Source organism: Cynocephalus volans, chromosome 9 (genome assembly GCF_027409185.1).
Source record: "Cynocephalus volans isolate mCynVol1 chromosome 9, mCynVol1.pri, whole genome shotgun sequence".
Taxonomy (NCBI): Eukaryota; Metazoa; Chordata; class Mammalia; order Dermoptera; family Cynocephalidae; genus Cynocephalus; species Cynocephalus volans.
In genome coordinates, this window is record NC_084468.1 from 60,930,298 (window position 1) to 60,943,696 (window position 13,399).

General features: G+C 36.9%; 1 protein-coding gene across 2 annotated transcripts in view; it reads left to right on the plus strand.

Annotated features, from left to right (window-relative positions):
- Positions 1 to 13,399, plus strand: part of SLC4A4 (solute carrier family 4 member 4) — a 355,627-nt gene that overhangs the window by 186,945 nt on the left and 155,283 nt on the right. For both annotated transcript variants that reach the window (XM_063107589.1, XM_063107590.1), the window contains exon 7: positions 4,000 to 4,076. In XM_063107589.1, coding sequence (XP_062963659.1) covers positions 4,000 to 4,076 — 77 coding nt within the window. The remainder of the gene's footprint in view (positions 1 to 3,999; positions 4,077 to 13,399) is intronic.

The following is a 13,399-nucleotide window of genomic DNA, read 5'->3' on the forward strand; positions in this document are numbered from 1 at the left end:
ATAGGCCAAAACTCTAGATAGAAAGCACTTATTTATTCTGACAATGTGTCTTATTGAGTGTTAGGTGCAAAATATCCACAGTAGAACGTTATTAGGGGCCTGTGGTGTAACAACTTCCTGGGTCTGCTAAAATGCCACACACGAATTTCTGATTCCCACATATAATCTGGTTTGTAATCTCTTTTGCCTCTTCTCCTTCTTTTCTTTGATTTGGGTAATATGTTTCTGGAAAAGGTTTATTAAACAGTGAGTTTCCAAAACAAAATTATTTATTTGATTGTGTAAGTGAGGATTCAGAGAAAAAGCCAAGTATGATATTTTTTGTGTGTGTTCATTTGGCGAGCATGCTAATTTAATAATTTGTTTGAGATACATAGTTCAGAGCAGTGGTTTGGAGGAGGGTGGTTATTAGAATTACCCCTCTGGCTACTCCCATTTATATGTGCTTTTTCTAACTCAGATTCCAACTAGAACACATCCTGCTATAGCTAGATATTGGTAAGGGGCCACATAAAATGGTTACATTATGTAAAGTTGTAATGTTGAATATACTAATTATACTGATTTGAGCACCACATATTGCACATGGATATTGATATTTAATGCTGTACTCCACAGATATATACAATCAATTATGTTCAATTAAAAAAAAGATAACTCGTTTATTTAGAGCAGTGGTTGAATGTTTAGCATGCTTCAGAATCATTTGGAGGGTTGCTGAGAACCCACATTGCTGTACTCCATACCCACAGTTTTGATAGAGTTGGTCTGGGATGAGTCCTAAGAATTTGCATTCCTACCAAGTGCTCAGGTGATGCAACTGCTGCCAGTCTGGGGATGACACTTTGGGAACCACTGATTTAGAGCAGTAGGAAGGATTTGTCTCTTGTCCAAAGTCTTGAGGAGTGGGCGTGGGGAGTTCGTTAGGGAGGGAGGTGGGGCATGATTGGAGAATGTTGATCATCTTGCTTACTTACCTAGGGTGTTGACTTCCAAACTCTTACAGTGTATTACAAAGTTAAACATTAGTGAAGCTGTTAATATTAATTACTTTTATTACAAGATTAGGAGGGTCAATAGATTTGATTGTTTCTTAACATCGGTCTTCTCTTCCCCATCTGATTTCTCCATCTTCCTTGGACCTGCGACTTCCTCTGCCCCCCGTATAGTATAAATATAGATAGCCATATGTGTTAGTCTCTTTCTGTTGTTTATAACAGAATACCTGAAATGGGGGTAATTTATAAAGAAATGAAATTTATTTCTTACAGTTCGGAGGCTGGGAAGCCCAAGGTCCAGGGAATACATCTGACGAAGCCCTTCTTCTTGGTGTTGACTTCCTACAGCAATTCAGGGTATCACATGGCGAGAATGGCCTGAGCAAGAGAGAGCTAACCTTCTCACTTGCTCTCCTTATAAAGCCATCAGAACCACGCCCACGATAATTCATTACTTCATGAATGGATGAATCTATTCATGAGGGTACAGTCCTCACAATCTAATCACCTCTCAAAGGCCCCACTTTACAAATACTATGATTGGATTTCCCACCCTCTTAACAATGTTAAGTGGAGATCAAATTTCCAATATGTGAACTTTTGGGGGACACATTTGACTCATAACACCGTACTACAACTGTCTTTCAGAAATGATGAGACAGTGTATGAGGTTTCTTGGAACATCAATCAAGGTTATCATTATAATAAAGATGTTATTCATTTGGCTTCTATCTATTAAGATGTTGCAGCAGTTAGGACAATATTTGGGCTGAAATGTACCTTTGCAGTAATTATAAAGAATTTCCAAAGAAAATCAATGAGTTTAGGCTATTGCCCAGGAAATTTTAATTACTTAATGATAACCTGCCTTCGAATTATTTGAGTACTGCCACTTACATACAATTGATTTGATAGTTAGAAATCAGTATTAACTATTCATTTACACAAGCAGCTTTTAACTTATGCTAAGACTGTTGCTTTTAGGAGTATATAGTACCAGATTTCTTCACTTATTCAGGCAGACTTTCACCCAGTTTGTCCAAATAACTAGTTATGTTATTAAATGTAAAGTGCAAAATTATACCTACTCATCATTTGCTATTAGTTTTAATCTCAGCATTATTTGAGGGCATTCATATTTTACCTGGTGTCTTTTGTATTGAGTGGACACTTTAAATCTAGGATGCGGTTGAAAGAAGAAAATGTGGACTTCAAAGGGGTTCTTTTAATTTTGCTGTTAAAGCATTTTTTCAGATGTTACTTTCCTTTGAATAATGCTTTGTGCTCAAATTTTCCTAGAATAAAACACCCTACCAGGTAAAGGATTTAAGAGATCTGGGCTGTGCTCACTCAGTGAAATGCAGCGGAGTGGAAAATATCCTGTCTTGCCAGCTCAAAAAAATTATGATTTTTCTGATCTAGTTGTTAGAGGCAATTATATTACTTAAAGAGATGCTGTTACATAGACTAACTTATTAGGAGTAGATTTTAGTCTTTTGTAAAATTGTGTGTTGAAGTTTCTATCTGAAGGAATTAAAGTCTGTAATCTAAAGAATCTTTTGGAAGCAAATATGAAGCTGTCCTCAAACTTCAGTGCTTCTTTTCAACCCTTGTCCCCTTGCTGTGAAGACCAGCCTGAGTCAGATCATTGAGGACTAATGATGAATTCATTACTCAGCACCCTGCAGGGGTTGGGTCAAACACCCTGGCTAGTTATTCTTTTGCTTACTAAGCCTAGAAATTTCAGGTCCAACTGCAGAATGAAGGTTAAGTGTTCTGTTGATTAACATGGTCAACTTAAAAATAGTCTATGTCTCTTTTAGATGTCCCTTCTCTCTATTCATGTGTAACAGTGTTAGAAATCATTGGGTGGATGGCCAGTGAATTTTATCTACAGCAGCTATATTGCCAGGAAGATAGATTTCCATGTATTGTTTATGAGGAAATCCATCCTTTGACTTGAAGAAGTTTGACATGTTAAGGATATGCTTATGTTAGTTTGGCAAATGGGAATGCAGAGTAGTAAGGGAGCCTGGGATAACGCATCTTTGAGGCAAAGAATGGGGATTCTAGATCAGATGCCCACTACAGAGAAATATTCTTGATCAAAGTATTAGCAGGACAACAGGTAATAAATTATATTTAGATAGGACGAATAAGTTCTGGTTTTCTATTGCATAGTAGGATGACTATGGTTAACAGTTAAGTTTTGTATACTACTTGATAGCTAGAGGAGAGGCTTTTAAATGTTTTCCCCACAAAGAAATGATAAATGTTTGAGGTGATGGTTACATTAACTACCCTGACCCAATCATTATACAACATATTTATGTATCAAAACATCAGATCGTACCATCAGCATGTACAATTGCAGTGTGTCAATTAAAATAAATAAATAAATAAATTTTTAAAATGCTAACTGGGAGAGATCATGTAAAATGCTTAGCACATGCTAATCACTCAATAAATGTTTCTTATGTATATATAAAAATGTTAGCCGGAGAAGAGAATGCAGGTAGCTTTGGGGGTTGTTCAGAATGGTGCTCTAGGAAGGGCTGTGGAGGCCTGGGGAGAGACAGTCTGGGCCTGCATCCAAGGCCAGCTCTACTGAGGAAAGAGCTGGTCTCTGCAGGTGACAGGAAGAAGAAAAGATCCCAGGTAGATTAGCATGTGTGTGAAGGGTAGAGAGAAAAGGTGAACCAAACCAGGAGTATATTTATGTTCATGCTTGTTGTTTTAAGAGTTCTTTTCAAAGTTTAACTTATCTTGAAACAGAATCAGGCAGTAAGACTTAAACAGCTATTTGGGATTTTACATACTTTCCATTTAACCTTGTTTGTACTCCAACCTGGGCTCTGGAAAACTCTTCAGGAAAATCCTAACGTGATTAAAAGCACCATCGTCATTCTCATCATCATTTACTAGCGGTTATGAAGTATACAACTGGTCTTTGTGTTTTTGAAAAGAAGTCTTTAATTAGAGTTCACTTGTGTTTTTCCAGGTAGCCCAGCCATGACCCATAGGAATCTGACTTCCTCCAGTCTGAATGATATTTCTGATAAACCAGAGAAGGACCAGGTAAGCAAAGAATGCTTGCTTCTTTGAAATGCAAGGCAATGTATGTCTAAGAAAAGATTAGCTGGGAAAAGATTAGCAATGATGGTTGCCTCACTTGTAATGGCCCATTCTGTGCAGATGGGAGTTTGTGCTTTCTCTGAGGGAAGGGGAAGCAGTCTGTGAAGAGAGCTGGCATCAGCAGAGCAGAATTTGGGTCTCCTCCAGTACTTAGAGATGCATTCACAGGGGCAATTTAAATCTTTGACCTGCAGTTGTCTCAGCTTTAAAATAGTAATAATCTCTGCCTTAGGTTTACTGTGGGGATTAAATGAGATAATTTATGAAAAAGTGTTTGGTAAACTATAAAGGGCTAAGAAATGCTGGCAGTTGGTAACTTTTGGGGGATACTTGTAATGAAAACTAAATTGTCTCATTAGCTGTGTATTTTTTTGGTCTATTGAAACATATAATTAAGTAGCCTATGTGAAATGGAGCAATCAGATTTTGAATTTCTGTTTGCTTTCTTTTGAAAAAAATATGGTAGAAACTGGGCTGTGTTCCCAGCTGGGTAGGTGTCTGTGGAAGGAGATTATATTTCAAGAATATAGTATATTAATATTTATAAAAGAATGCTTCCTAAATGAAAAATCTCAAAGCTTCAAAGAAATGAAAGCAGTGTGTTTAAAAAATGACAGAAATCCTAGCCTGTTTCACCAGGGTTGTAGGAGAAGTGGCATATGTTGGAAAGAGCAAAGAATGTGAAGCAAGAAAATCTGGTCTTGGTACTCAGTCCTAAACTGGCTAGCTGTCTGAAATCTGGTGTTATCCTTCTTATCTTCATTTATTCATTTGTGTTCCCCAGGAGAGGGACTCTCTGGATCAGGACTAATTTCTTTACTTTCTTCCCCCTTTACATTGAGATTAATTCTTGAGTCCTTTAGCTGTTCCTCTTTGAAATGCTAATATAGATTGTTTTCCCTTCTATCTGCCTACCGCTTTCAATGATTAGGGAGAAGATCATTTAAATATTGGATATACTGGTAGGCGTACACCTGTAGTGGAAAAGGGAGAACTCAGGCCACTAGAATTTCCCTCAAAGCTATTTTGCACATTATGGCTCCACTCAGAATTTATCCAGCAATGTTGATTATTTATGAGATCTGCCAGGGGTCTTGATCTGGATAAGGCAGTGCAGTAAGTAGGGTGTTTTTTTTTGAGAAAACCTTCTTTTATTAGGGACAGCTCTTCTCTTGCCAGGAATTTTCACTAAGCAGCTGGTAAATGTGGGCTGAGAAATTTCTGCCCTTCTTAGACCTCTTAATAGCTGGGCATATGCAGAAGAAGTTTGATGGCTTAAGATGCATATAACGTAAGATTTTGTTTCTAGTATTATGTTGGAACATTATGATTTTGGGTATTGATTTTGCTGCAAAACCTATGTGATTGGAGAACTTAAAACCAGAATCTTTGATACCTATTACTAGCATCTCATAGTCATCAATGTTCACATGAAGATGAAGCCAGGAAGATTTAATTCAGGAATTTTGTTCCTTTTGTTTCCCAAGCTAGTAAACGAAGGTTGATGAATAGATCATTATAAGAGCAACTCTCTATTTAAATTGTATCCGTGACAGTAGCTGTAGGTAATCTAATGAGTTCAGTTCTTCCTCCCCAAAAGAGGAAGAAACTCGATTTTTTGCTTTCTACCAGAGTTTGAAGAGAAACTTTGTAACTCACCCATGTTTTCTTCTACAACCAATGGTAGAGTAGGAATTTAAACTAATATTTCCAGTTTCTTTACCTGCTCTTCCTATACCTACTATTGCTTCAAATACAAAAAAGGCTCTTGGATCATTTTAGGATAAGAAAAGAAAATAGACTTGAAAATAAGATGAAGGAAACTATGGTAAACCTGGGCTTTTATTTCTTAACCTGTTTTTCTTTCTTTCTTTCTTTCTTTCTGTTTGGGTAGGAAAAAAAGGTTACCAGGCTCAAATTTGTTTTGAAAAAGCTTTTATAATTAATTAGCCAATGTCCTGGAAGTGATCTTGGCAGTAAAGTCGAACTTGTCCTGTATGCTTGTCCAAGTTGGCCCAAAAAACTTCCATCTGACTGGGACCAAAATTTCTGATTGACTGATTATTCTGCCTGGATACAATTTGAGCAGTTGTGATGGTGCCTTGCGACTTCCTGGAGCTGTATAACTTCCCAGTAGCACAAGAAATGAGTTTAACGTTCAGAATTATGAAGAGGAACAGAATTGCTCTTTCTGACAGCTACATAGTGACAAAATTTGAGGGCATATTTTTTATGAGATTCTGTTTTGGGAAAACAGAAGAAACAAATCTGTGGACTGCACTTTTCTTTCTGGCTCTGCCAAGCCTATGTACTTACGATTTCAGTAGCGGCTGCCTTATTGAGAAATAGCTCAAAATAGTTAACAGCAAAAGAGCATAGCCAAAATTTAGGTGATTCAGTGCTTCACAATATTCCAACTTGGATGTTATATTTATTAAGCCGAAAAACACCTGTGGAGAAGTAGAATAAAAAAATACATCTGGAGCTCATCTAGTTGTAAATCTACGTAAATAATCTCTTCTATTTTGTTGCTAGGGAGTTTTTAAAAAAATTTTAAAAAATTTTCTAGTTATCTTCCCTGATTACCTTAGATTGACTTGTTTTCCTATTTTCTTTTATTCTTTTTCTATTTTAAAAAATTTACATGTGAGATGGGTGCTCATCAAATGCAGTACCTTTAGTTCCAGATTTCATGTGAGCACAGAATCAGCTTTGAGGACAAGAAAGTTTTTTTCATCATTTTACCTCTAATAGTTTTACCTCTTGTAGAAGTACTGTGCTTTGTGGTACAATGATTTTAAAAGGAGTTGATTTTTTTTTCAGATTTATCAATAATGCAATAATATCTCAATTACATGTCCACCCTTAAGTGAAATTGCAGTCTGGAGGTTTGGTGGATACAGTAGGTGTAGAAATATTTTAGAGATTCTCAGAAAACACTTATGGCTCACATAACCTAGTAACTGCTTATCTGGTTATCACGTACATGATAGATATTCATTATTTAACTAGTTTATCTGAAAATCTATCCCACAGGTCTTCTGGTGGAATTTGGGCTAAGGTTAATTTCTAATGTGTATTATAATCATTTTAGCACCATCTATTGCCTATCATCTTTAAATATACTTGGTTGTTTTGATTCCTGATTTTGAAGTCTTGGTCTTTTACAGAAACATCTGAATTTAAATATTTTGTCAGAGAGTAAGAGGATGAAAACATTATACCACCACATATACTTTTGAAATTGCTAAGCCATGACTGTGTTCGAATAAAATCTAGAAGGAAACATTCTGTGACTGAATGGCCCCGATCCTTTTCTTACACACCTGTGATACAGGGGCGAGTCCACCAAGTTCAGTTGAGACGACTTTTTCATGGTTTGAAGGTATAATTTCAACCCAGGACTCATATAAAGCTTCCCTTAGTATTAATAGATATTTCATATTCACAGTGATGGAAAACTACAAAAGCAACTCCTTTTCTTTTCCACGGCTCAGCCAGAAAACTCTGCCATCCGCACTATGGGTGGGTGGTCTTACTTCACACCACAGAGAAGGTGCAGTGACTAAGAAAGGCCCATGTTTTCCTTCTGAGGTTCTGACATTTGTCTTTAGCATGTTTTCAAGGACTGGTGAGACACCGCTGTGTCAGAAGAGCTCTGAATGGATTCACATTTGTGTAAATCTGAGAGCAAAAGTCATGTTGTGAGGAGGTGGTTAGTTGTTAGACGTCCTTAGTCACTAGAGTTTTGGTGGCTGCTGTGAGCTCTCCTGGGGCTCAGTGGCTACAGCTTTTCTTCAGCCAGGTGTCCTTGAGGGGAACTTGGGTAGCCACGCAGTGATTTTCCTCAGACCCCTTTCAGAGAGGATCAGTTTGTGCTTAGATAATTAATAAAACTGATGTTTGTTATCATCTTTTTCATCTCTACAAGAAATTTGACTTAACGTGGCTTCCTTTTCCCACGCTATGTTCTCTCCCATATTTGTAGAGCTTTAACAATTGATGATTAGTAGTAGTGCTTGAGAAGCACTGATATTAATACTGATTTCAAGAATTTGTGTGTTTTAAAATTGGACAGTTGAATTTCCCCTTTTATTGATGCTATACTTCCTTGAAAGCCATTTGTCGGGATCAGAAAACTAGCATTCACTTAAAAACAGATTCTGTGTCAGCTTTAAAATGAAGCAGATATAGTTGTTTATAGTAGTCTCGAATGATTCCTTGTATTTCAGATGAATCAGTTGTAATATCGCCTTTTTCATTTCTAATTTTTGTTATTTGAGTCTTCTCTCTTCTTTTTTTTGTTAGCCATGCTAATGGTTTGTCAATTTTATTTATCTTTTCAAAAAACCAACTTTTTGATTCGTTGATCTTTTGAATTGTTTTTTGGTTTTCAAGTTCATTCAGTTCTGCTCTGATCTTAATGATTTCTTTCCGTCTGCTAACTTTAGGATTGGATTGTTCTTGTTTTTCTAGTTCTTTAAGGTGAAGTGTTAGGTTGTTCACTTGCCATCTTTCCATTCTTCTGAAGTGAGCATTTAATGCAATAAATTTTCCCCTCAATACTGCTTTTGCAGTATCCCACAGGTTTTGGTATGATGTATCATTGTTTTCATTAGTTTCAATAAACTTTTTGATTTCCTGCTTGAAAATCTGGAGGAAATGGATAAATTTCTGGACACACACAAGCTCCCAAAACTGAACCGTGAAGATGTAGAAAATTTGAACAGACCAATAACAATAAAGGAGATTGAAGCTGTTATCAGAAGGCTCCCAACAAAGAAAAGCCCAGGACCAGATGGATTCACAGCAGAATTTTACCAAACATTCAAAGAGGAATTGACACCGATTCTTTACAAACTATTCCAAAAGATTGAAACGGACGCAAATCTCCCAAACTCATTCTATGAAGCAAACATCATCCTGATACCAAAACCAGGTAAAGATATAACCAAAAAAGAAAACTACAGGCCGATATCCTTGATGAATATAGATGCAAAAATCCTCACTAAAATACTAGCAAACAGAATACAGCAACACATACGAAAAATTATTCATCACGATCAAGTGGGATTCATCCCAGGGATGCAAGGTTGGTTCAACATACGCAAATCAATAAATGTGATACACCATATTAATAAACTCAAACACAAGGACCATATGATCATCTCTATAGATGCTGAAAAAGCATTTGATAAAGTTCAGCACTCATTCATGACAAAGACCCTCTATAAGTTAGGTATAGAGGGAAAGTATCTCAACATAATTAAAGCCATATATGACAAACCCACTGCCAATATTATCCTGAATGGGGAAAAGCTGAAAGCTTTTCCTTTAAGAACAGGCACTAGACAAGGATGCCCACTCTCACCACTTCTATTCAACATAGTGTTGGAAGTACTAGCCAGAGCAATCAGAGAAGAGAAGGAAATAAAGGGCATCCAGATTGGAAAAGATGAAGTCAAACTGTCCCTGTTTGCAGATGACATGATCCTATATATCGGACAGCCTAAAACCTCTACAAAAAAACTGTTGGAATTGATAAATGATTTCAGCACAGTAGCAGGATACAAAATCAACACACAAAAATCAGTAGCATTTCTTTTCTCCAATAGTGAACATGCAGAAGGAGAAATCAAGAAAGCCTGCCCATTTACAATAGCCACCAAAAAAATAAAATACTTAGGAATTGAGTTAACCAAGGAGGTGAAAAATCTCTATAATGAGAACTACAAACCACTGCTGAGAGAAATTAGAGAGGATACAAGAAGATGGAAAGATATTCCATGCTCTTGGATTGGAAGAATCAACATAGTGAAAATGTCCATACTACCCAAAGTGATATACAAATTCAATGCAATCCCCATCAAAATTACAAAGACATTTTTCTCAGAAATGGAAAAAACTATTCAGACATTTATATGGAACAATAAAAGACCACGAATAGCCAAAGCAATGCTCAGCAAAAAAAATAAAGCTGGAGGCATAACACTACCTGACTTTAAGCTATACTACAAAGCTATAATAACCAAAACAGTATGGTACTGGCATAAAAACAGACACACTGACCAATGGAATAGAATAGAGAATCCAGAAATCAACCCACACACTTACTGCCATCTGATCTTTGACAAAGGCACCAAGCCTATTCAGTGGCGAAGGGACTGCCTCTTCAGCAAGTGGTGCTGGGATAACTGGATATCAATATGCAGGAGAATGAAACTAGATCCATACCTCTCACCGTATACTAAAATCAACTCAAAATGGATTAAGGATTTAAATATACACCCTGAGACAATAAAACTTCTTAAAGAAAACATAGGAGAAACACTTCAGGAAATAGGACTGGGCACAGACTTCATGAATACGACCCCAAAAGCACGGGCAACCAAAGGAAAAATAAACAAATGGGATTATATCAAACTAAAAAGCTTCTGCACAGCAAAAGAAACAATTAAAAGAGTTAAAAGACAACCAACAGAGTGGGAGAAAATATTTGCAAAATATACATCTGACAAAGGATTAATATCCAGAATATATAAGGAACTCAAACAACTTTACAAGAAGAAAACAAGCAACCCAATTAAAAAATGGGCAAAAGAGCTAAGTAGGCATTTCTCTAAGGAAGATATCCAAATGGCCAACAGACATATGAAAAAATGCTCAACATCACTCAGCATCCGGGAAATGCAAATCAAAACCACATTGAGATACCATCTAACCCCAGTTAGGATGGCTAAAATCCAAAAGACTATGAACGATAAATGCTGGCGAGGCTGCGGAGAAAAAGGAACTCTTATACATTGTTGGTGGGACTGCAAAATGGTGCAGCCTCCATGGAAAATGGTATGGAGGTTCCTTAAACAATTGCAAATAGATCTACCATACGACCCAGCCATCCCACTGTTGGGAATATACCCAGAGGAATGGAAATCATCAAGTCGAAGGTATACCTGTTCCCCAATGTTCATCGCAGCACTCTTTACAATAGCCAAGAGTTGGAACCAGCCCAAATGCCCATCATCAGATGAGTGGATACGGAAAATGTGGTACATCTACACAATGGAATACTACTCAGCTATAAAAACGAATGAAATACTGCCATTTGCAACAACATGGATGGACCTTGAGAGAATTATATTAAGTGAAACAAGTCAGGCACAGAAAGAGAAATACCACATGTTCTCACTTATTGGTGGGAGCTAAAAAATTAATATATAAATTCACACACACACACACACACACACACACACACACACACACACACACACACAAACCGGGGGGGGGGGGAAGAAGATATAACAACCACAATTATTTGAAGTTGATACAACAAGCAAACAGAAAGGACATTGTCGGGGGGGAGGGGGGGAGGGAGAAGGGAGGGAGGTTTTGGTGATGGGAAGCAATAATCAACTACAATGTATATCGACAAAATAAAATTAAAAAAAAAAAAAAGGAAAAAAAAATAAAAATAAAAATAAAATGAAGCAGATAATCCTGTATGCAGAACTAAGCTCTATCCTGTGTTTTCAGGTAGGAAAAAGAGGAGCCTTTTGTAAAATTTAGGACTATGGTTTTACATAACTGTGAAGCTGCAATAAATGTGAACTTCTAAATCACCCATATAGCTGTATGCTGCTATGACTTGAGCTAATTTATTTATTCAAAAAGTATATTCTGTGCTAGAAAGTATTCTTAGTTGTAGGTTCCAGAGATGAGTGACACAGATACATCTTTTGACTCATGGAGCTTCTGTGCTTTTGAGAAGAGATAGACAATAAACAACAAAGGCAGGTAAAGAAATGAATAGGATAATTTCACATAATGATAAGTGCTACCTTGGAAATAAAGCAGGGTAAGGTGGAGAAGTACGGGAAAGCCGTTTTAAGTGGGAGGGTTAGCCAGAGAGAAGATCTGGGCAAAAAGGTTTCTAGGTTGAGCAAAAAGCAAGAGTAGAGGCCTTGAGGCAGGAAGGAGTATGGTGTACTCAACAACAGACAAACCAGAAAGTCCGGAGTGGTTGGAGTAAAGGTGTGCAGGTTTGCAGGGGTAGATGAGGTCAGGCACAGAGGGACCTTTTTATTTATTCTAAGTGCAGTGAGACACTATTTTAGGATTTTTACCTGGAGAGTTCTGTGTTCTGATTTATATTTTAAAAAGATCACTGGGATTCTCTGTGACAGGATGGAGGAATTTGCCAATGTTCTGGATCATCTGATGTTGTTTCTATAGTGAGCATTTTATGAGCACCTCAGAGCATTAAATTGAGAGTTCAATAGACCCAATATAGCCAATTTCTTAATGTGTTAGCCATCGATGTCAAGACCTTACTACTATCAGCAAAGGAAGTTCTTCTGTGCCATAGAAATATTGTAAGAAAGAAAAAGAGTTTCCTAGTTAAAATATTTTCCATGTACACTTAACTATATTCGTTAATTATTATTAATTAAAAATTTAAAATATTTTAATGCACTAGAAGTTATTGTAGATCACCAAGAGCAGCAAAATTGAGTTTTTTCTTTCTTGTTTTTTTTGGTGGCTGGCCAGTCTGTGTATCTGAACCTTTGGCCTTGGTATTATAACACCATGATCTAACCAGCCAGCCTGAGATTGAGCTTTTGAGTGATTGTATCTATACCTGCAATCCTGCAATCCTTTGTTGATGTTACTGTTGGCTGACATCAGGCATGCCACCCGGGAATGTCACCTGATTCATGAAGCCTTCATAGGAGGCCTCGCTGAAGAACTGTGACAGTCTTTATGATTCAGAAAGGAGCATCGGGTCTGTAGGAACAGGACAGAGCAGCCACGAGTGGGTTCTGTGGTACATTCTTACCTTACCTGTGAAAGAATTGAACTCTAGGAACACTGTGTCCCTGTATTCAACATTTAACAAAAGAGACTGTAGTTATTACATATCTTAAATAGTAAACTGGTACATTTTATATTTGATGTCATTTTTTCCTCTTTTCAATGTGTAGCATTCTGCTTCTATGCCAGTATCACGAATACACTTAGAATATATTGGATAGAGTAGTAGAATGCCATCAACACTAACCTTTGATAGAGGTGTTACCTATATCTGACCAAGACCCCATAAAACAATCTTTTTTTCCTCTTGGAAGTGACAAAATTATTACAGAACCGGAAAACAGCAATATGTCATGATGAACACCCTAAGGGAATGGTTAAAAAACTTTAGAATCGTAAATATGTACAGGGAATCATTCCTTATGTGCTATTGTAACATGTTATTATCTATAATA